At 36.2% G+C, this 24877-nt stretch overlaps 1 protein-coding gene across 4 annotated transcripts in view; it reads left to right on the top strand.

Moving 5' to 3' along the window:
* RAPGEF5 (Rap guanine nucleotide exchange factor 5) overlaps positions 1-23005 on the top strand; it is a 179622-nt gene extending 156617 nt beyond the window's left edge. For 2 of the 4 annotated variants that reach the window (XM_042475396.1, XM_042475399.1), the window contains 8 exons: positions 1559-1681; positions 2562-2740; positions 6591-6681; positions 11086-11136; positions 11439-11526; positions 15178-15242; positions 16740-16794; positions 17506-23005. In XM_042475396.1, coding sequence (XP_042331330.1) covers positions 1559-1681; positions 2562-2740; positions 6591-6681; positions 11086-11136; positions 11439-11526; positions 15178-15242; positions 16740-16794; positions 17506-17624 — 771 coding nt within the window. In that variant the 3' untranslated portion in view covers positions 17625-23005. Of the gene's footprint in view, positions 1-1558; positions 1682-2561; positions 2741-6590; positions 6682-7676; positions 8346-8404; positions 8957-11085; positions 11137-11438; positions 11527-15177; positions 15243-16739; positions 16795-17505 lie in introns of those variants that run through there. The other 2 variants (XM_042475397.1, XM_042475398.1) reach the window with 2 other exon arrangements.
* The last annotated feature ends 1872 nt before the right edge of the window (positions 23006-24877 follow it).

Here is a 24877-nt window from a genome sequence, read left to right as displayed (position 1 = left end):
CCTCTGTATCAGTGGAGTTTCCATTCTGGAACCCCCCCCCTCCTTGCATAGATGATAAAAAGTGTGGGGCCTCAAGTCCCATTATTGCCAATGGACATGTGGTGTGTGCATGACGGCATTAGTGCAGCCATGTGCATGTGCTGCCGTTGACAATAATGAGGCAGGGCCATTCACAGATGCTCCAATCTGCAGTTGGCTAGCCTGCCAATACAGAGGGCCAACTGCAGTTTTTAAATACAGTTGGCCCTCTGTATTCATGAATTTTTTTATCCACGGATTCAAGCATCCATGGCTTGAAAATATTCAAAAATATTTAAATTCCAAAAAGCAAACCCTGATTTTGCCATTTTATATAAGGACGCCATTTTACTAGGCCATTGTATTTAATGGGACTTGAATATCCACACAATTTGGTACTCACAGGGGGTCATGGAACCAAACACCAGTGGATATCAAATGTAAAATACTACACATTTTACTATTTTTATGTTTAATGTTTTTACATTTATAAATTGTTTAATTGTTTTCTAAATCTTATATTTATACTTTTATTAATGCCTTTGTAACATTTGTATTTGTATTGTTTTAAATATGGTTTTAGCTGCCTTGAGCCCTATTATTGGAAGAGTAGTGGCATAAAAAGGAGTAAAATAATAATAAATAATATTTTTAAGAAATCTCTACCAGGATGCTTGTGTACTATATTTTCTATATGGATAAAGGTGCTTGCACCTTAAGAAACATTAATTCTGTCAATTCCTAGGAGAAACTACTGGTGCTAACCACTGTTATGAGGCAATTACAGAAATATTACTTGAATGTGATTTTTGGTGCAACATAATTTGATGCTATATAACAGATAATTTAATCTCATTTACGTAACAATGAATGTACTTTGAATCTGGCCCAGTAGTGGCTTTTATGACTTTTAATTTATTTTATAGCCTGTTAAGACTGTGATCGTATACAAATTTATAATAAATCCATTTTAGGATAGTGGGGTATACTTCTGATGCATAGCATTGGAAACTAAGGTTACTTTCAATTTGAATAATTCAGTTATAAATTTCTGACAAGACTGAAGCAAAATAAATAGATTATTAAATAGCCAAGGTGGTGGTGCCATTTCTAATAATGTATTAAGAAGATTGAAGCATTTGAAAGAGCAATTTTTCTTTTTTAATATCTGTTTGTCTAGTGTGTTTAGAATAAGCTACTTTTATCATAGAATTGACAGTTTTATGAAGTCTATAAATGAAGGCATGTTGAGCAAATATATTGTAAAATCATGACCATTTGAGAAGTTGGTTTCATTATGGTGTTCACTGTTGTGTTTTTGGTTTCTTGTCTTTTTTATACTTAGTCTAATAGTGATGGAGTTTCCTAATGAAATATGAATGTATTGATTATGATTAATATTGAAAATATTTCATTCATAGAGACCATAATTATTTCAAGATAAAAATGTTTAGGCGAAAATATCATAATTAGCTTTATGGCTGGTATTTCAGTTGTATATGATTCTTCAGGATTTCTTTCCATCTATCCATTACTTTAGAACCCTTTTGCTGAAAATGATGAAACCCAGCAACGTCCAGTGAGGATTCTGGGAATTAATACCTGGGACCTTGCTCTAGAATTAACAAATTTTGACTGGAATCTTTTCAATTTGGTTCATGAGGTAAGAAGAAATGGCTACATGTGCTTACTGTAAGTATTGTTCAGCAATCTTGTTTAATTTGGGTTGATTTTGGTATTGTTTTCTTTTGTAATGCTTTGTTCAGGCATAGTGTGCACATTTCTGGTACCAATCTAAAAGACGTCTAGGGCCAGGACCAGGTTGGGTACATTTGCTGACAGAAGGTGAGTTCAAGAAGATGTTATTCTTTCCCTCATGCAGCTCTTACAAAACCTCAGTATTTCTTTTGGAGGGTTCAAAAGCCTTCTAGATTGGAACTTGATGTGGTGTGAAAGGCTGCAGGGGATGAAGGCAAGTGGAATGTATGTACCCAGCTATACCCAACTGTACCAGTAGATGTACCCAACTGGATCCTATTCTAGACATCTGTCTAGAAATGCATGTCAAGCTTTCTGTCATTGTCATGGTTAAAGTAGAACATTTGAAGTCAGTTAGACGTAAGTAAACAAGGAGTATTGTGTTCAGTTTATTGTAAGTGTGTCAGAATTTGTATCCAACAATTGTATAAATATGAGAATACTTGTTCCTCACTGCATATATTTAAAAATATACATGAGTGCTAAAGAAAACACAGCAAATTTGTTAGACTCTCATTAGTTGCCCAACTGAAACCTACAGCAATTAATAGATCTGAGTTGAGCAACAAACTGTTCTTGCATTTTTCATAGCTGTGACTACAGCAGTAATTGTAGAAAACACCACATAATTATTTGTGATTATGAACTCTTTCTGAACTGCTGGAAGTATCTTCATAAATTATTAAGATGTGATGTTTGACCAAGTATCAACAGTTACATTTTTTAGATAGTTAAATTCTGATTTGCATTTTTAGAGGCCTAATTACTCTTTAACTGTCTTCCAGCAAGAGTTGATATACTTCACCTTCAGCAGGCAAGGCAGCGGGGAAAACACTGTGAATCTTAGTCTTCTGCTTCAAAGATGCAATGAAGTTCAACTCTGGGTTGCCACAGAAATATTGCTCTGCAACCAGCTCTGTAAACGTGTGCAGCTGGTGAAAAAGTTCATTAAAATTGCTGCTCAGTAAGTAAAAAAAAAAAACAATGCAAATGTTGACCCAACACTTCTTTGTTGAAAATATTCAGTATTTTTAAAGTGTGTTGAAAGGTGTTGAGAGAAAATGTGTTAACATGCCATCAGTTTTGTCTGCCTTGTAAGGTGTATATAATGTTACAAATAACTAGAACAGCAATATATTTTGTCAATCTGATTCCATTTCCTATACCTCCTGTGCAACCAATGTATTAGCTCCATTTGAGTTTCCAAAGCTCCCAAGACTACTATAAAATAAAGCTATATGGGTTTAGTTAGAACCATGGCTTATCTGTATACAGCTTCGTATTGATGGTGTGCCAACAACCATCTTCTGATTTCTGCCTCCTTCGACATGGCTTCAGGTTTTGGGTTTTTTTGGTTGTTAGTTTTGTTTCCACTTTCAGAGGGCTTTAAGAATTTCTTTTGAATTCCTTTTGGTGGTGAATTTGAGTATAACTGATCAGTGACAGCTAGCCAAGGATGTTGTATTTTTTAAGGTGGCCAAGATGTGTGTGTGTGTGTTGTTTTTTTCCCCCTTTTCTATTTTCTTCTTCCTGTCATCCATCTCTCCATTGCATAGCAACCTTCTCACCTGCTTCTGCTTCCTCATCTGAAAAAAATCCCATGGGAGGAATTAGCTCATGATATCATGAGGAGTTACTTCATGGCATATTCCTCAAGACTTTAACTGAATCTCAAGAAGTGAGGGAGGCTTCTGGCCACTGGAGAGATACTTGTACAAAGAAAGCTCACACACGTTAAACACTACTTTAAGCACAAGAAAGGGCAGGGAAATAAAAACATTCTAAAAAAAATAGAAAGAAAAACATGAAGAAAATTTGGATGAAATTTTTGATACAGCACTAGTTTTAATTTTTAGTTTTTATATTTAGAGACCTACATCCAAGTTCTGTTCCCAACTAGAGTAGACCCAATGACTCAGTTGTTGGATATGTAAGTTAACATTTATGTAAATCTCACTGATTCAATGTGTCTACCTTTAATGTTAGTGACTGTATTTAGGCCAGAATGTGGATAGTAAGCTACATCTCATTAACGCATTATTAATAAATAATCTGTAATTTATTGCATTACATTCCCTGTTGCTAATGGAGAACTATCCATAATCTGTTCCAGTGCGGTTCTTAAAAGTTATTGAATGTTCTGTCATCTTAAGTAAAATGTGTCATGACGAGCCTTCTGATAAATCACTCAGAAATGCAATTGCCTGTGAACATGCCACTGAGCAGCACATTCATTTCCATATTTATCAAACACAAAGTTTGATTGTTTTGCATAGCAAGGATTGGGTGCCTTATTTCATTACTTTTATATCCTTATTATTTTAAAAAAAACTCTTAAAATTATAATACACAGATTGAATTACTTTTGTTTAGTGAAAGAAGTAGAAATACATATATTATTGCAGTCTCTTAGGGAAAATATAAGAAATTCAAGTGGTAGATAAAGAATGCTTGCATTTTCCTTGTTAATAATAATAATAAATGCTCTGTCTAGAGTTCTTCTATATATTCCCAATGTATTAACATTCTAAATGTAGGCATGGATACCTTTATACAGATTATGATATAAATGTAATTCATTAAAGCTGTGAAAACTGATGAAAATTTAATAAAATCTAATTGGGAATGCACACATATTAACTTCAACATTGTTTAAAATGATAACAACAAATAATTCATTAACAACAGGTCTAAATATTCCAAGTTATAAAAATAAAAATACTCATAGCTCCTTACCTCATTTATTCCGTATTAGTTTATATGCTTTGTTCATATTCACCACCACCACCCCCTCCCCGGTTTGAACACACTTCCCGTCATGGAAGTGCATACTGTGTTTACAACTTGTTGCTGGAAGGTGTTGAAGGGTGGGGTTGGAAAACACCTTTGAACAAATAATGCTTGGAGTAGAATTTTATAGCTGAATATCTGATTGTTGAAATTACAAACTTGCAGGTAAGTTGAAGTACAGGTTTTTCCAGATGATCAGTTTATGGTTGAATATAATGTGCAACTGACACTTATGTGATGCATGACATTCATGCACATGTCTTCAAGATACTGCTGCTTTTACATGGATAGTGTTTGTTTGGGGGGGGAGGGAACTGATAGGAAAGCAATATTCTCCCATCAGACAGCACTACAGTTGTTAGTACAATTGCTGTGTGGAATACAGTCTATGTCAGTATCACAAAGACACCCATTTTGATAAAGCATGTTATGTGGGTGACCAATAATATCTAATAACTACTCAATAGAATCTAAAGATTGCACATTAATTAAAGTTTCAGCAATATGAAATCCCTGCAGAATATATTGGTAGATGCAGAAAAAGAAAATGAAGAGTGATTTAAGGATTGTAAGGATATGTGCAAGCAACAGTGAGGCAAGATTTAATTTAGATAAACTCAAAGCTGTGCAACCAGGGAATACTAATTCCAGGCTAAAAAACAGGCTACAGGAAGAGGAACAAGATTGTGTATTAATGATCTTTTAATAACAGAGAAATGAAGCACTGGAAAGAAGTATGCTACACTTTCCAATATATACAGTATCTGTGATTCATGTTTAAGAGTCTTAATTATATTAAGTAAAAATAGGACTCAGGTTTTTTTCATTGTGAATCTGCCTGAAATTTGAACAGTCCATGAATTAACTAATGCCAATGGAATTTGGGAGGAAGGGGTTTTTGCACCCTTTGAAAAGCACCCCAACATTTGATGGGAGACCGGTAGGCAGTCCAAAAAGACATAAAAAAATTTGTGGACTTTTTCACGGAAGGATTTCAAAATGGACTAATGAGATGAAAATATGTCATTGTCAGGCTCTCAATTCCAACACTTCTCTACCAGATGTAAGGTTCTGCTTAAATCTGTACTGCCACTGTGTGTGAAGATTTCCACAAACTCACTGTGTGAGGACCTACTAGATGCCCTCAAGATTCATGTGCAGAATATTATCACCACCGGACACCAACTCTCTTTATTATAGACACTGTAGACACTGTATTTGAACCCAATTTTATGTTTATAGCATTCCCAGAGACTAAAATCATATGATGCACAATTTAAAAAAAAAAATACATAGATTTATACATGTCAGTAAAGAGTGATCAGGAAAAGTCTAAAAAGGCTTCATGATAATTCCCTACAGCTACCGTCTTATTAAATATTATCTAATTGTTTTAAAGTCAGATTTTTTTGTGTTCAGTTTGACAGGACTGCAGTGGGTAGAAGGAGGAATATGAATAGCTGTCAGCTCATAACAGTGTGGGCATGGTGGATAGAGAGAATATTATTATTATTATTATTATTATTATTATTATTATTATTATTATTATTATTATTATTATTATCCTTTATTTATAAAGCGCTGTAAATTTACACAGTGATGTGTAATATGTGATGCCCTTCCTATTTTCCCTCCAAGTGGCAAAAGAATAGTAAAGGAGACCCATGGGTTGCAAACAGATACAACAAAGATTGTGAAAGCACATTTTTACATTTGAAAAGGATAACAAGTTATATCTGGTGTGTGTGTGTGTGTGTGTGTGTTTGTATGTCAGAGACAAGTTACTGTTTGGACATAAAGTCTGAGTTGGCAAAAGTCTTATTCAAGTTGAAGAAATGAAAAAATAGTCTTAGGGAATTTTGTTGGACTTGAATCAACAGTTCTAAATGAATCACCACAAAGAATAACTTTTTATCACTGTTATTATAATTAGCTTAGTTAATCTTGTGTATTTCTCCAACTAAGTAATAAAAGATTTTATATTAAAAGGAACTGACACCATGCTATTTTAAAAATTTTCTTAGCTGCAAAGCCCAAAGAAATCTGAATTCATTTTTTGCTATTGTTATGGGTCTCAACACTGCATCGGTTAGCCGACTTTCTCAGACATGGGAGGTAAGAAGAATATTTCATTGTTTTTTTAATTGGTTTGTATGCTTTTGATCATTTTGATTGGGTCCAAATTTAGTCATCCATAGAAGAGACCCACTGAAATCAGTGGAACCTTTTAATTGTCACCCTTTTAGTCTAAGTTATGGTTAGGTAGCATGGCTAAATCTGGATCCAACCTAGCATATGAGACTTGGATAGGGGGAGTATATGTTCAAATTGACATAGGACATACATAGACTAAAGTTTCTCATTAAAGTATTAGTAAGGATAAAATAATTAAATGCTTGAATAATCATAGCACTAATTAAAACTAAAAAGGCTTAGCCTTGAAATTCCTGAAATGAAAGATAGTCAAAAAGCACTCTTCACATATTAGCTTTCAAATGATGATCTAGTCAAGGGCTACTTGCTTGTTCTGTAGAATGGCCTTAAATTTTGAATTGTCTCTCTGGTATTGCAAAAATGTATTTGGTGACAAGTAACAAAAAATAATCTAGTATAGATCCAAATTCTGTGATGAATGAAAGTTTACACAGAAGCACACCATGTAGACCAGAGACACTGCCCATGTGGTGGTGGTTTCAAACAGTCTCTGCTTGTGTCTATCATCAGGAGCAGCTCAGAGTCATAAAAATGCAATTAACCTCATCCAGGCAGATAAAAAAATTGCACTGAGTGACATAATTGGAATAATTGTTGACCCTAATGAGAATTCCAGTGTGTTGCAAGATATAAAAATGTCGGTGTCTGAAGGAGTGTATGTGAGTGTAGATTTAGTGGTATTTCACAATATCCAGACACTTAAAGCCAGTAAACACATGTTCACAGCAGCAAGAACATTTGATTTGAACAGTTGTCAGCAGCATAGACTCCAATAAATTTTACAACTACTGTTACTACTAATACATTTTGAAAAGACAAAGTCATTTTAAATGAGCATTTAAGAAAATGTAGTCTGAAATACAAAAAACCCACCTCTGAAAATCTTGTAATTTCAGAACCATGCACACCCCAGTGAGGAGAGAGTTCCCTAACACAAGCTGTTTCTTGTGCCCACCAATCAAGTCACCTTACAAAGAGGCCAATATGCTTAACTTCAGAATTACAACTTAATGCCTAAGATTATTTTTATGGATATAGGCATTCCTTCCAGTACCCTGAATGTTTAATTGCCAAAATCAGTACCTTGGTATTCACTGAGGTTTAGTTTCAGGACTCCCTGTGGATACCAAAATCCATGGATGCTCATTGAATACAATGACATAGGAAAATTGTGCCCTTTTTGGATTCCCCTCCCCCCCAATATTTTCAAGCTGTGGATGGTTGAAATCCATGGATACAGAGGGCTAACTACATTGGACCCAAAAAGACGCTGGTAACTAGTACAGCTGATTCAAGAATAATATCACATCTTCTGACCACCTGACCTCAGCTAGCATCCAGGCAGCAGTGGTACTCTACCAGAACCATCTTCAAAGGCAACCTCATATAGAGAGCATTTCAATAGTAGTAGTAGTTTTTTTTTAAAGATGTTTAATATCGGATCTATCATACTGATGTTTTTATCAACTTGTTTTGATTTTCTTACATATGAGCACCAAACACAATCACAAATAAACTGTATTAAAATTCAAACAAAAAGGTGTTTACATAGATATAGCATTAATTGGCAAGGAGGTCAAGCAGGGCTGCTTAGTTTCACCCTACTTGTTCAACTTGTATGCAGAAAAGATCATACGAAGATCATACGATCGTACGAAGAAGGAGGAGCGAAGGCACCTCAACAATCTAAGAAATGCAGATGTCACCATTCTACTGGCGGAAGACATCACAGACTTGGAACAATTACTAATGAAAGTCAAGGGAGAAAGTGCAAAGTCAGGCTTGATGTTAAACATAAAGAAAACAAATATAATGACTACAGAGTGTTGACATAAATTCCAATTAGGCAATTAGGGAATTGAAATACTGTAGTTAAAAGATTTCCTGTACCTTATGTCAAACATTGATCAGAACAGAGACTGCAGTCAAGAAACCAGAAGACTAGAAATAGGATGGGTAGCCATGAAAGAACTAGAGAAAATCCTAAAGAGCAAAGATATACAACTGAGCGTTAAAGTTGGAATTGTCCAATCCATTGTGTTCCCCATCACCACGTATGGATGTGGGGGCTGGACAATACAAAAAGCCGATAAGAAAAACATCACCTCATTTGAGATGTGATGCTGGAGAAGAGTGCTGAAGATACTATTGACAGCCAAAAGACAAACAAGTGGGTCCTAGAACAGATCAAGCTTGAACTCTCCCTAGAAGCCAAGATGATCAAACTGAGACTGTCATACTTTGGATACATCATGAGATGTAGCGATTCATTATAAAAGACAGTAATGCTAGGTAAGGTAGAGGGTAGTAGAAAGAAAGGAAGACCACATGTCAGATGGCTAGACTCAATTAAACAGTAAACAAGTTTATTGAATAGCCCGAGGGTTGTTTCAAAATACAGTACTCAAAACATAGTAACACAAGCAATGCCACACACACACACACATAATGTTAATATAGTGCACTAAGTGCAATAAACTAGACTCAATTAGAGAGGTCACAATCCTGAAACTAAAAGACTTAAACAAAGCAGTGGAGGATAGAGGGCCTGTTTTTCTTCATCCATAGAGTCACCATGAATCAAGGCTGAATCAGGGTAGCAAATAGCAAACATTAATTCATATTCTACACTATCTATCAATACTTATTATGTGTAGGGAAGAACAGCTCTTTTTCCCTCTAAACCTTTCTTCCATACTTCAAAGTCACTTTAATACCAAAAGTTTAACATGAGTCTGGTTGTCTTAGAGAAGCATCATGTATGTCTTTTACCTTTGACTAAAGACCTCTAAGGAAATGATCATTTGTTTCATTTTTGAGGTTCTGCTGTAGTTTCTTCTAAACACACACAAAAAAAGAAAAGATAAAAGAAGAAAACCCAACCCACGACTGTTAATATCGGGCAATTAATACAAAGAGACGGAGTGATTATTAAAACTACACTTGAGTTCTCAATTTTTTAAAATGCTAGCTTGTATTAGACACACACTAGAATTACGTTGGGTAATAAATGAGCATCTGTCACTTAATTGTTGAGGGAATTCCCTATTTTTGCCCAAGGTAGTACAGTATTTGTGTTGCACAGGTGCTACTATTCTCCACCACTCATGCCTCTGAGTATTTTGTGGTTCATGAAAATGCCATTTGTCATTAAGCAAACATTTCTTGTGATTTGAAGGCATGTGCTGAATGTAATAATGTGATTATAACTGTCATGAATTAGCTAGTGCCTTTTACATGATAGGTGGCAACATACTCCTGTTAGTTAAACCCTAAAGAATCAGTTTCTGTACATTGGCCTATTATTTAAGGGAGCTTTACTTAAAAGGCAAAAGGTTTATATGATCTATAGAGAAACCAGAGTTTCATGATTTGATATATGTTAAGTGACAGATCCAAACTCTAATTGTTAGAGGTTCTCTTTTATCTGTACTTTATAGAGAGATCTTAATGTTTTAGCAGTAAATTTAGTTGCCTGTTTCTGCTAGTGGATTAAACCAGATTGGGTTCTAGATACTAACAACATGCACAGTTAGTAATGATAAAATAAAAGGTATTACTAAAACAATGAACTAGTTATGCATACTGAAAGGACAATAAGATTTATTGTAACGATAAAAGATTTAGTGTAAACAGATGGAAAATACTGATAAAGATATGAAGCACATTTTTAGATACTATTTACACATCAAATATAACAAAAGAGGAAGTCAGCTTTGTGGTTAATTTGTGTGTTATAGGTGGAATGTATGTCATAGGTGGAATGTATGTCTATGTAGAAGTTAATAGATGTTGTTTGTAGTGTTTATACTCGTCAACCTGTTTTGTGTATTTTAACTTTGCAAATTTGAATATAAAGATATAAGATATATGCACCCACCCAGGACAGGTCTTAAGACAAATGACACATCAGAGATTTTCAGACGGGGAAAAATGCAAGGAGTAAAAGGAACACTCCTAGCATGATTGTGTGATCACACTCCCAGGGAAGTCCTTTTAGTCCCGGCTTTTTCCAACGTCTCAAAATCTCCAAAGAGTAAAGAAACTGGATATTGATATCATAAAACAATTATCATAGAAGAGTTATGAATGGGGGGGGGATCCCAAAAGACAAAAAAGTTTACATTATTCATAATGGGGAATTTGAGTGCTGACAAAAACAGGCACTGCTAGAAAGTGGCTTCTTGATTTTGATTTTTATCTGATGTGCCACATATGAGTCACTGAAAGAAATATTAAATATTTTCTGCATACTTAATTTTCTGCCCCTTTCACATTTCTTTTGATTTTCCCTCTATATCATAGAGAGTCCCTGGAAAGTTTAAGAAGCTCTTCACTGAACTTGAAAGTTTGACAGTAAGTAGGCTTTCTATGGAAAAGGATTTTCATTTCCTAGTTGTACCCTGTTATTGCTTAATGGAAACATCGTCTACAGTTGAGATTTCCTAGCTTCACATATCTCAAATGGTGCATCTCTTTGTATGTGTGGTATCCCCAAACTGAATGTGTACATGTTAGTCTATTTTCCTCATCTACCTCATTTTCCAAGGAAACATTGAATTATATTAAGCTTATGGCTATGTAATAGAGTTAAAATTGCCCTTCTTAGAAAGTGTGTTTTCCTCATTAGTTTCATTGCAACCAAATTGTTTTGGCAGGATCCTTCTTTGAATCACAAAGCCTATAGGGATACATTCAAGAAAATGAAGTCTCCAAAAATTCCCTTCATGCCTCTACTCCTTAAAGGTAGGAGTCCACCTTAACTTGCCCACATTAACTTTTTATATTGAGTTACATTACAAATGCTAAACCCATGTTTATTCAGAACTAAGTCCCTCTGTTTAATTTAGGTTTAGGATTAGAGATATTATATGACTGGCTAGGGAGACCTATATATATATACATATGTACATGTGTGCTGTGGTATAGCTTTATTTATACCCTACTGTTCCCCACCAAAATTGGATTCAAGACCTGTCATGAAGAAATTATGTGGCAGTAATCCTAGGTAGCAGTGACACTGGTGTGGAGGAGTTCTATGAATAGCCTAATCTATGTGACAGAAATGCCACAGTGTGGAAAATGGGTATCAGGGATAACTGTGCAGTATATTCAAATGATGTTTAACATTACTCTAAATACATGAATTTCTGGCAATTTTTTTGATCTCCTTTCATTATGTTTTTATTCCACCTATTCTTCAGCAATTCATGGATATTCATAGGATTTTAATGAGGCATCTATAGATATATCCACTAAAACCAAACATACTTTGTTTCAGAAAGTTTGGTATGTTACTTGCTTGTAGCCTATAACCCAGGACTTCACAGCCTATATTATTCGTATTATTTATGTCTCTCTTATATCTCGACTGAGTCCATTCCATAGTTCATTAGCGTTGGATGGGTACTCTAAAGAAACTTTGAGTGGAGAAAGAGAAGTTAACACTTCCTAAATATAAATAAGTAATACAGACTTTCAAAGGAAATATGAAATAATGCCTTTTAACCATAATATCCTCTTTAAGGTTACAAAATTTCTACAGCGAATCCTCTACTGTTTTACAGATGCTGCTTTTGAAAAATCTGGCTGATTTTTCAAATATCTAATAAAGTACTGTTTTGCTTGTATAGTGTAGCTCATATGCAATTTTCTGCTCCACTGAATTTATCTAGGTTCATAGTTGTCAGCAGCACAGTAAATTTATTTCCTTCTTTCCTCTCCCCCATTTCTCACCTCCACAAATGCTTGCAAATTTCTCCCAGTTATCTTTAAAGGCAAGAAGAAAACACACACACACCCACACCTTGCCCAGAGTTTTCAGTAGAAAATCTTCTTTGTAAGACAGTAACAATTTCATGTCCTTCATTTACTTTAGCAATGGGGTAGGTAATAAAAGTGTGTAAAATCAATTGAAGTAGGCATGCATTATATAAATGGTTTTTAGGAGTGAATGCTGGAGAAAGCCTATCACATGAGGAAGGAAGAAGGGTGAGCTGAAGTCACAGCATTCACTGGTTAGAGGCCAGCTCTGAAAGAACTTAATAAAGCAAAGCCTTTTAGGAGTGCCTTTGCAGTCTAGATGATGGCCTGGTGGATTATGCTAACAACGAGAGCAGGAGATTAAAAGAGTGGAAGGAAGAAACAGTAAGGTATGATGTTGGTGTGATACATCATTATGTTCAATTCATTTGTCTGGATAAAAAGGGTTCTCTACAAATGAATTTTCCAGAAGTTCAGCATTTACACTGAATTTGGGAGCAAAGCTTAGAAATTTTACCCTTTTGAGCTATTGTTGTTGTTGTGTGCCTATCATATAACCTATTAGTGAACCTATCATGGTTTTGTTTTGGTTTTTTGCAAGATTTTGTCAAAGATTTTCCTTTGTCTTCCTCTGAGGTTAAGAGTGTGCGACTTGCCCAAAGTCACGAAGTGAGTTCCTTGGCCAAGCAGATATTAAAATCCTAGTTTCCAGAGTCATAGTCCAACACTCAAATCACTACACCATGCTGGCTCTCATTTAACTCCCAGCATTTCCCAGTCAGTGGGTATGCTGAGTGCAGGGTGTTGGGAATTATAGTCCAATAAACATATTTAAAATATAGCCAGAGCAATGCTGCTTTATATATGTTTCCAAAATTCAGGTCAGGAACTGCATAGTCATGTAGAGAAAGGAATGGAAATTCTTATTGACAAAGCTGTCATTAGCTCCACAACCACCTTCTTTTAATGAGATGGTAAAGCATGGCATAATGGTTAGAGTGTTGGACTATAACTCTGGAGACTAGGGTTTGATTCCCAGCTCAGCCATGAAACTCACATGCTCTCAGCCTTAGGGGAAGGCAATGAATGGCAAATCTCCTCTCAACAAATCTTGCCAAGAAATCCCCATGGTAGGATCGTCTTAGGGGTTGCCACAAGTCAAAAATAATTTGAAGACACACAACAAGAACAACAACAACAACTGGCAGTTTTAGCTGACTTAATTTAGTGGAACTGATTTTCCCCATCAGCTTCAGATTGCTGATCTCTGTCTTGAGGACAATTTTGACTGAGTCTCCTTAAAGTCCTAACTGCATTTTAACCTTTGCAGCTCTAACAATACTGATTCAAGGCAAAGGGTACCATGCCTCACCCACAATAAACTACAATTCCCAGGATTTCCTAGCACTGAGGCAAGGTAGTTAAACTGTCTCAAATTTAGGTCCAAAACACATTGCAGAAATAATCCAGTTTGAAACCAATTTAACTGCCCTGGCTCAGTGCTAGGGAATCCTAGGAATTGTAGTTTGTTGTGGTATCAGAGCTCTTTCTGGCAGAGGAGGATAAATGTCTCACAAAGCTACAGTTTTCAGAATTCCCTAGCATTGAGCCAGGGCCGTTAAAGCATTATCAGACTGGATTATTTCTGCAATGTGTTTTGGACCTTAGTGGACCACAGGCTGAACGTGAGTCAGTAAAAGTGATGCAGCAGCTAAGAAAGCCACTGCAATTCCAGGCTGAATTAATAGGAGCATAATATCTAGATCAAGGGAAGTAATAGTACCATTCTATTCTGCTTTGCTCTGACCTTACCTGGAATACTGTATCCATTCTGGTGCCACAATTCAAGAAGGATATTGACAAGCTGGAACATGTCCAGAGGAGGGTAACCAAAATGGTGAAGGGTCTGGAAACCACACTTTATGAGGGGTGGCTTAGGGAGCTTGGTATGTTTAGCCTGGAGAAGGGAAGGGATGACATGAACTAGATAGGACATGGAACAATGGATTCAAACATCAGGCTACAGGAGAAAGATTCTACCTGAACATTAGAAGAACTTGCTGATGGTAAGAACTATTCAACAGTGGAACATGCTACCTAGGAGAGTGGTGCTATCTCTTTCTTTGGAGGTTTTTAAATAGAGGCTGAATGGCCATCTCTTGGGAGTGCTTTGATTCTTGCATGGCAGAATGGGGTTAAACTGCATGGCCCTTGTGTTCTCCTCCAGCTCTATGATTCTATGATCTTCTAAAGAATCTGAACTATGTTGGGATAGGAGAAGCTCTCTGAAGTAAAACAGCAGAGGTTTATGAATTGTGAGTTTCAGTAAGAATTTTGTAGCAAGTGATGTAATAATACACCAGTCATATTTATTGAAAAGTGAAGTATTTAAAATGTACAGGTGCATCATTTTACAAACCATGGACTTCCCCGTTTGCATTTCAATTTCTTACTTCTGCCTCATTGCTTCAAAAGATGGGGCTTTTCCACTTCTCACAGTTTTATGTAGACAAGTTTCTGTCACATAGAAGGGAAAGGAGAGAAGACCTAACAATATTAACTAGTGTGTTTTATTACTGGCATCTTGTAATCTTCCAAAGTGAAATATGATTAAAATATGTATTTACTTTTTAGATGTAACGTTTATACATGAAGGAAATAAAACATTTCTGGATAACCTTGTTAACTTTGAAAAACTGGTATGTAAAATTTTCAGTTTTAAATATATTAATGGGGAGAAAATGATTATCACACTGTCAATCACCCTCTTTCCTTTCTTACTCTTTTAATGCTGTTTCTTCTTCCACATGAAAAATATGGTTTATTTCTCAAATGATTCAGCTTTCCATTGAGTTTCATAAAGATTCCCTGTTAGCAGATTCACAGTTGTTGTTTTGTGCCTTCAAGTTGTTTCCAGCTTATGGTGACCCTAAGGCAATCCTATCATGAATACCAAACTATACCTGGGTATGCTATAAACTGTAGTCCAGTCTGGACCACATCAGATTTGGAAAGGTTAATAAGTTTTGGCTTGTATGTGTATGGAAGGGATGAAGAAAACATTTTTAAAAAAAACTTTTATTTAACTTTTTAAAAAATACTCATTGCTGTCACTGAACCTTGTTTTGAGGCTCACAAACGTGCATATGTTCGTTAAATACTCCCAGGCCCAGATGAATTCCACTCTGACCTTTAGGTGTTGTGCATAAAATTACATTAACATACTTGAATACCTCTTTAAAGTATGCCAGATTAACATATAAAGTTAATTTGATGCTCTGTTTATTGTGAGATAATTCCCACATTGCCCTTTTGACCTTTTTGGTATTTCTGCTAACACATTAGGATTTCTACATGCTCCATTTTCCTGTTTAATTTAGAAATTAGAAATAGCAGCTTGGTAATGGTAATAGAGTACTGTATATTGCAATTGTGGAAATTTTGGTTTTTAAAATCAATTTGAAAATAGTTTTTATTAAAGTGATTATCAGGTTTCATGTTAAATTGAAGTCAGGTTTTTAAAGAAGAAACAACATCCACAATAGCTTTCAGCCATTACATTCAACAGCATTCTAATAACTCACATTGCTTCTATGGAATAAGCTATGCCAAGCAAAACACATTCGCAGTGTTTCTCCCCTCTCTCTCCTTTATATTGTCAGTGTAGCCATGGCTAATTGCATAGACGTTGCCTCAATTTAGTTACTCTGCAAAGTAAAATTGTTTTGGTCCAATTGTTTGTGTCCTGTGCTTAGATTGCAACAGTGATCAAATAATAATTGCAGAAAAATATTATACCAAGCTCTCACCTAGCGTAAATCAATATAGTTCCATGGATTTGTGACAGTTCAAATCAGCCTGAGATCTGACCATACATGTCCAGTGAAATTGAAAAGATTTTCCTCTTCCTCTAATCGGTGCAACCATCTGTGACCTATATCACCTAGGAAATGAACAGCATAGGAGGGAAATCTTTTCTCAGCATCTATTTATACTAAGTCATTTCAATTTCTAAGGCATAGTGGATGGAATGTTTTCTCTGACTTTCAGAATTATTTGGCTTTTAATGTTCCATGTCTGTTCCACATTAAATGGAAGCTCCATTCATCTGAATGGCAGTTTCACTCTAAAAAAAATGCAGAGGCTGTATTTTGGTACACATGCACATAATATTATTTGTTATTTCATCTTCAAAGCACATGATTGCAGACACAGTCCGATCACTGAGGCACTGCAGGCGCAACCAATTTGGTGAGTAAACTACATTTATGATAGTTCCAGCCTTTGAGAACGTATTCATTCATTCATTCATTCATTCATTCATTCATTCATTATATTTATATGCCACCTCCTGGTCTGAGACCCAAGATAGCTCACAAACATTAAAAAAAATAGTTAAAAACATGACAATAAAATTGAAAGATAAAATATAATACTTGAAGTCGAAGGCTTTCATGGCCAGCATCCATAGTTTTTTGTGGGTTTTTCGGGCTATGTGGCCATGTTCTAGTAAATTTTCTTCCTGGCATTTCGCCAGCATCTGTGGCTCGCATCTTCAGAGAATGTTGGCCTGGAAAAAGTGGGTCTATATATACTGTGTGAGCCTGGGAATGCAGAAGTGATTTGCTTGTGTATTGTTCTGTGCTGATGGCAGGCCTCAGGCTGGGAGGCTAATGCAAAAGAGGATTAGTGTCTGCTAATTGGTGACCATTATCTGCTGGGAAAGCCCCTGACTCTGAGTGGTTTCCAATTTGCATTTGCTGAGTCCTTATTTTGCTATTCCTCAGGAATAAATGTAAATTATATATATTAAATAAGAATCAGTATTCCTGGAAATGAAAGCTACATCATTTTGGAACTTTCCAATTTATGACTGATAGCATTTGGGGTATGAGTTCCAGGAGGAAAAAAAATCTGTATGTTGCTGCATTCTTATTAATTTTTTTGTTCTCAAAACTTCAGGAAATGAAGTGCCCACAAAAGAGCATCAGGAGCTGAAGCCCCATGTCCACCACTTGCACATCATTGATAGCCAGCAGACGTTATTTGAGCTTTCTCACAGGATAGAACCTCGTGTGTGAATGCAGGCAGACTCACATAACTGCAGCACTTTCAATTAACTGAATGTTTATGCCAAGCATGTTGCTTCCCTAGGAGAGACATGATTTACTGAGTTTTATCAGTAGCTGATGCCACAATGTAAATGTGATTCATGCAAAGCAAGAAGAGGAGCCGTTTGAAGCAGCCTTCCAGGAGGAAGAAATGCCAAATTCATTCAACTGCATTACAAGGAAGAAAAGAACATCATTCTCCACTTTCAGACACTTGACTTCCTTGGAAATATATCTTGGTCCAAGTAGCTTTCAATACAAATTCTGCCAGTGTTAAATTGAAAGAAAATGCCATACCGCTGTGAAGGGACATTTCAATAAGCAGCAATGTGTGAGAAAGGTGCAGATGATTTTCTGTATAGGTATGTGCACCTCACTGTTTGTAAGGTGCCAAAATTATTGATTGTTGCCAAAAATAATGGGAAGGGTGGATGGGTTCTGAGCAGTCTTTCCTGGGCACATATGTATCAGCCACTGCAAAACTGAAATATTGAAAAAGATGAACTTTTAAGAGATCAACTTACTAATAGAACTGAAACAAATAGTAAAGTTTTAGCCAAGCACCAGCCGATAATTTATTTTAGCATGCCTTACTCCTCAGAATATACTTTATAGCAAACTTTTCATGGTATAGTTTGTGGTAATAAGTGCAGTGCTTTTTTACTTGATTATGTATTATATAAAACAGTGCTTTCAGCATTTTTCATAGGTAGTGCTTTTAAAATTACAGAATCATCTTTTTTCCATTCCTCTCAGTTATTCTAATTAATTTCCACTTCACTTCACTGTGCTAGTAGCTTTATCAGCAGTCACACTCTCAGCTGTCACAACATGATTCAGAAGTGAACATTATTAGAAATAAATGCATTAGGTTTTGCTCCTTGGTTGCTATATGATTAGGTAGCTACTGCAATTACCTTTAAATAACTGCCACTGTACCTCAGAGCAGTGGCTAACTAGACAGGCAAGGATCTATCAGAAGGCTAACAACAGAGGTGTAACAGTAAGAGGCAGAAGTAATCTTTAGATTATGATTTCACAGAAGAAAAATGTCTGCATCTTCATATTAGAGAGTGTTCAAGAATATTTAACCTATGCCTTATCACTTAGGGCAGTGGTCCCCAAACTGTGCCCTTTAAGAGATTTTGGACTTCAGCTCCCATAAGCCTCACCCAGGTTGGCCAATAGTCTGGTACTCTGGGAGCTGAAGTCTAAAATCCCTTAAAGAGCACAGTTTGAGGACCACTGCCTTAAGGGTATGAATAGAATAAACCCTTGGAATTAATTTACTGTAAAACTCCCATCGCAGTCACTTAAAAAAATAACTTCTGTATAAAACTGGAATATGAAGTTAACATGAGAGTTACACAGCCACTAAAACTGATTGTGGTAATATTTTACAGTATTACATTTTACATGTTGACTCTAACCTGCTGTTTCATTTTGAAATACCAAATAAGATCTGAGCAATTACCCAGGCACTTAGTTCAGACCTCGACCATACTGTTTTTCAAGCTTCATGGGACATTCCTGCCAGTTCCTGTGCAGAATTGAAGGAGATAGTGTTCCTTTGCTGGATGCAGTAGCTGTGGCCTTCCTTCTCCTTAACTGAAAGCTGGATGTGGACTCCAGCATACAAAATATGAAGTGTTCAGACTGGAAAAGAGAAAATCCCTTTGAAACTAAATTGGGACTACTTTCAAGGTAAAGTCTTGGGAAGATCTTGGGATCACTCCCAAAGTAAAGCCCTAGGAATACTCAGTGTACAGTTTTTGTCTCTCTTCTCTCATCAGGAGTCAGCTCAAGGATTTTTGAAGAGTAACTGCTAGACTTTAATCTGATGAGAGATAGGATTTCATTCTGTCATGAAGAGTAGTCAGCAACTTTTTGAAAGATGAATGTTGCTCTTAACACTACAATTTGATACAACCTGGAAGGAGGGGCATGTTGAGCACTTACAATTTGAGCACTTACACGAGTTCTGTTTCAGCCAGCACAGTCTTTCTTGTTGGGAAAACATGGTAATTCCTAAAGCAAAAGTCCTTTGAGATGCCTGGAAAAAAAATTAAATGCTTGCTTGTGTCAGAGGGTCAATCCTGTGATGTTAAAACATGACTCAGATGTGAAGATTTCCATCTAAATCATTTTGCTTTCTTAACAGTTATTTTCAATTTTATAGATCAAAGTAACATTAATGTTCCCTGAAACCATGTATGCAAGTTCCATTTTAATTGAGAATGTCTTCATTGCTATGGCACTAGGTTTTGCACAGAATGTTGTTAAATATGGTGCAAGGCAATGTATTTTGCTGTCAAAATCTATTTATATATAGCTTTGTATATATTCCTTTATAGCAGCAAAAGGTGTTTATTGCTTTGCAAGAGAGTAGAAGATCTGAGTAACAACACACATCAACTGAAGCATTTGAACTGTCTTTCCCCTTCTTGTTTGTGGTTGTTAGGGAATCATCTTCAGGAACTTTTTTCTCCACAAACTCATTCTAGGGGATTAAGTCGTATTAGAAGACGATTTAAATAGTAGTGTATGAGGGTTTAGGGTTTTTTTTTCTTTTGGATCAGTGCAGTGAAGATTCTCTCTAATAAACCTTGGCTTCACTAATATGAAAATTGTGAAAATACTGTACAGGCGTAATGTAAAGACAACGTATGTTTCAGAAATGTAATTTATTGTACATTCTATAATGGATATATATTGTTTCTCTGCACAGCTTTTATTACCCATTTAAAAAGGAGGAAACTGCTGAAAGAGTAAATATGTTCTATCATTTAGATGGTTGTACATATTGGTAACAAGCAAGATGAGCTATTTCAGTATTCAGTGGAGCTTTTTGTTTTAACTTCCTACAGCAACTTAGCTGATGAGGCAAGATACCTTTTAATTGAAAGGTAGCACATCTCTTCAGCAGTAGAAGGATTAGAAATTTTGGCTGTATGCATGATTTCTGCTCAAACACATAAATAGGTTTCTTTTAAACCCAAACAAACCCTTAGCTTTTGCGAATAACCCTTATAAAAATGAGCAAGAAAACCAGACCTTCATAGAGTGGAACTAAATATTACAAAAGGAGGGACTGCAAGCAAGATGTCTGTCTTGTGCAGAATAATATTTGCAGGGGGGATCAGGCCAGTGGCTTAACCTGTACATTATTGTGACCCAATGTTATGAACATTTTTCTAGAATGTAGGATTTAAATCTAAAAATAAAAAATAAACCCTTCTTATACCTATGGTTCTTCCCTGGAAAGTGTACCTATTGTGTTAAAAAAATTAGTAATCTCCTACCTGGACTCAAAGACCATACACTCAATTATGGGAAAATATGGACTGGGAGGTTGGTGATGAACAGATATACAAAAACACCCCCCCAAAACAGGGAAACATACGTATTAATTCTCACCTATAAGTGCTCTCTCATCATGCATGTACATTAACTGGTACATGTTTGATGGTAAAATGTATAGTTTCTTCCACTAACTAGTGCACTAACTCCCTGTCCATCCCATATGGCAATAATGTAAGTCAACTCTGGTTTTCTCGATTAGTAGGTGTTCTGAATTCTATCAGATAGACTATTCAATTATTCCTGGATCATTTTCTAATTCTTTCAAAATTTGTACTAGCTTTTTTCTGTACTCCAGGCAGTTCTACCAATTTTTCTCAGTTTTAATGAAGCAATGGATAATCTCAAAGATAATGCAGGAGCCACTTGGCCAGTACTTGGCCAAAGGTACTAGTCAAAGTTAAATTGTGAGCCAAATTATATTATGATGTTAGAAATGGACTAGTGTTACAGCTTTGACGTAATAAATGCAAGAGATTATGATGGTTGTCTGGCATATGGATAATAGAACTATTCCAAGGAAATAGATAAATGGCTGTGTGGTACCAACTGCATCAGTTTTGAGAGAAAGAAGCAGCAGTGTGCCATTTTTTACTTTTTTAAAAATAATGTTGATATGCAGGGCAGTGTTAAACTATCATAAATAAGACCATTACCATTAGTTATCATCTTACTGCTAAACAACCAAATAGTAGGACTTTTCCAGAAATAGACTGTATTTTGTTAAAGTGGGAAAGATTCTCCAGGGTTGAGCTCAGGAAAACCTAACTTTGCAAGTCTGCAGCAGAAGCCAACTGTGTATTGCACTGATTGGCAGCTGCCTGTGTCTTTTGCAGCCCACTTCTCTCCAGTTCCTGGAACAGCCCTGTGACTTGTTTAAATTGTGACTTTAAAACTCCACAACTTATATGCAAAATGAATGTTTAAATGAATTAAAGTGTGTGTAGGTTACAAATAAAATAAAAGGTGGACTGTCCTCTAAAAACATGATGGAAGATTTAAGATGAATGACCAGACCAGCATTTTGGTAGCTGGTATGCACACCTTTCATATATGTTGTCAAGCAAGGGACATTGAAGTCTCACAGGTTTCAGATAAGAAATTTGAATATCTGCTTTACATTCCCACTAAGAGCAATGGAATGTACAACTGCAATCTTGTGTACTATAATCTAGGAACTATTGAACATAATGGGTTCTGCTTCTGAATAAACATGCATAAGAGTGCACTATACATTTGGCTGGATTAAGCCTCCTGTTAATTGACATCTGCTAACCTTTAATAGCTATTAAGAGATTCAGTGATTAAAGTGGAGGAGAGGGAAATAAACAACTTTGCAGCAGTACTTGTATGTCTAGTCACTTTATCAATTTAACATGTGCTGGGCCCTAGTGAGCAAAGAAAAAGGCAACACATTCAAAAACATACAAACAACCGTACATATATCAATAAATAAAGTTGGGCTCTAAAAATGCAAGCTAAGTGAGCTGTAAATATTAACCTTTTTAGCAGAGTTAAATTACTATTTATTTCCATACCGTATTTATTGTATTATTCTCCTTACACTGTTAGATACTAAGGCACTGTCGACAAATGGAGAAGGACGTTTCTCCTGTCCATTCTGGTCTCCCTGGAGTGCCATAATGCTGTCAGCTTGTATTAATGGTAATAGACTAGATTGCCCAAGCCAAGGTTATTTGCCTAACTTCTCAGGGACCACACTGCATACTTACCCATCATTAGCTGAACTGGTATGTACAAAATGCTCTGATTACCAGGAACATGGTTGCCAATGTATTCCTTTATATATGTCATGCTTGTCAGCCTCTGTATATATCATTGTGTTGTATATTTATGAAAGCTAGTAAGCAATAATTTATACAGTATGTCAAAATGGCCAAGCAATACAAAGACAAAACTTGTAAAAGCAAATGTTAATGTTGAAACTTTTTTTTTAATATTGCTTTTCAAAATACAAACTGGATTAATGACATCTGTCTCTGGGTCTATGTTGATCTGTAACTCATCTAACATCTAACACATGCTTCCTTGTTTGCTGCAGTATTTGTTTTATAGCATGAGCTTGAGTTGTGAATCCTTCATTCAGATTTCAGGGTAGCTGTGAACGCCTTGTGTCATCATTTAGCTTTATGGGGATGATTATACTGGCTTGCCTGCTTACACTTCTACTTTGGGAAAACAGGAAAGATTGCTTGGATCATTACTGAAAATTTTGAGAGCAGAACCCTGGAACTGGCAGGATGGTGACTCCCTTCCCCATCGCAGTCCCCTGAGCATCTGCAAAATTGCTTACAGAGGGATGGGGAAAGAAGTTAGAGTGTGACTGCCAGTGAAATGTTGGACTTCTATCAACACTGCCCCATACCCAGTTACTTCTCAGTCATTTCTGCCTGCACATCTCTTTGCACTTCCATTATTTACTAGGAAGTTACACCAGTTGCATCTAGTTACAGCAGCAGCATAAATTGGACACACAGCAGCTTATATTAGAATTTGATATAAATCAGAAATACAATTACCCAGCCCCCATCTCTTATATCTGAAGCAGCCAAATTCTAGTGGGAAATGTCTCACCTCTGCACCTGATCCTGCTTCTGTGTGCTGTTTCAGCCTTCCTCTAGACAGAAGGATCTGTGGAGTAATGGAAGAAGGCTCTGCAGCAGAGCAACGAGGAACCCTATCAAGCCTGGCTTAAAATCCTTCCAGGGCAGCCCTGGGTTTTCCAAGCTGCCCCCCCCACACACACACACTTTGGACTAGTTGTGAATATTGTCTTCCTCTGGACCCTTCCTCCAGCCCAACTGTCTTGACAGATATCTCAATTTAGATTCTGGCCTGTATACTGACTTTGCCACTGAATGGACTTTCCTATGGATCCATCCCAGTACACCCTCCATTTCTGGTCTCAGTTGAAGACTGCATCAGGGATCAAAACTGTGTGAGTAGATAGGTTCCAAGTAAGTGAATATAGGAGACAGCCAACATCATGTTGTAGTTTGAGTGTTGGACTAGGACTCTGGAGAACCCACTCTACTGTGGAAACCCATAGAGTCACACTTTCTCACCCTTAGAGGAAGGGTTTGCAAAGGCAAACCTTCTCTGACTAAACTTTGCCATGAAAACCCTAGGATAAGGTCACCATAAGTTGACTTGAAGGAACATAACAACTAGCAAGTATAGGATGGCAATAAAAATTGTAACTGATGTTGATTGGATCACTTATCTGAGCAAGCTCTGCTTTTTTCACATCCAAATTATGTTCAAATTTTTAATAGACTGGTACAGATTAAGTGGCTAGGCAAAATATGTTCCCTAACTGCAATGGAATGTGAGTAGAAGGGGTGGTGGGTGTCCCACCCTGTGTTCCACAGATACAGAGTGGATTAGATGTAAAGCTTTTTTTTATTCTGTACTTGAAATCACCTTGTATCCAAGTATGTCAAAATGATCCATTAGCACAAACTGGAGAAATACAGAGATGCAGAATGGTTGACTTTTCCCCATCACCAGTGCTAAATAATCTGATGCTTGGAGAGGTAGATGTAAGATGAATGAGTAAAATGAATGAATAGGACTATCAAACAAGTATTTTCCACCAAATTACAGTTATGTAGCTCTTACAGATTTACACTCCATTTTATGCCACCTATTTGAGAAGATAAAAACTAAACTACTGTTTAGAAATAAATGTCTTAGTCTTACAATTTTGTTACCTTATTTGTATGAGGCATGTAGAGCCTCTACTAGCAGTTGCAATCTATCTGAATTAGTTGGGGAAATACTCAGCCTTGCAAGGGGGGGTAGAATATACAGGAACAAAGCACCAACAATACAAGTACTGT

The sequence above is a fragment of the Sceloporus undulatus genome, chromosome 6 (genome assembly GCF_019175285.1).
Source record: "Sceloporus undulatus isolate JIND9_A2432 ecotype Alabama chromosome 6, SceUnd_v1.1, whole genome shotgun sequence".
Taxonomy (NCBI): Eukaryota; Metazoa; Chordata; class Lepidosauria; order Squamata; family Phrynosomatidae; genus Sceloporus; species Sceloporus undulatus.
Note: the sequence above shows the minus strand (reverse complement) of the source record. Positions and strands in the feature narration are given on the sequence as shown.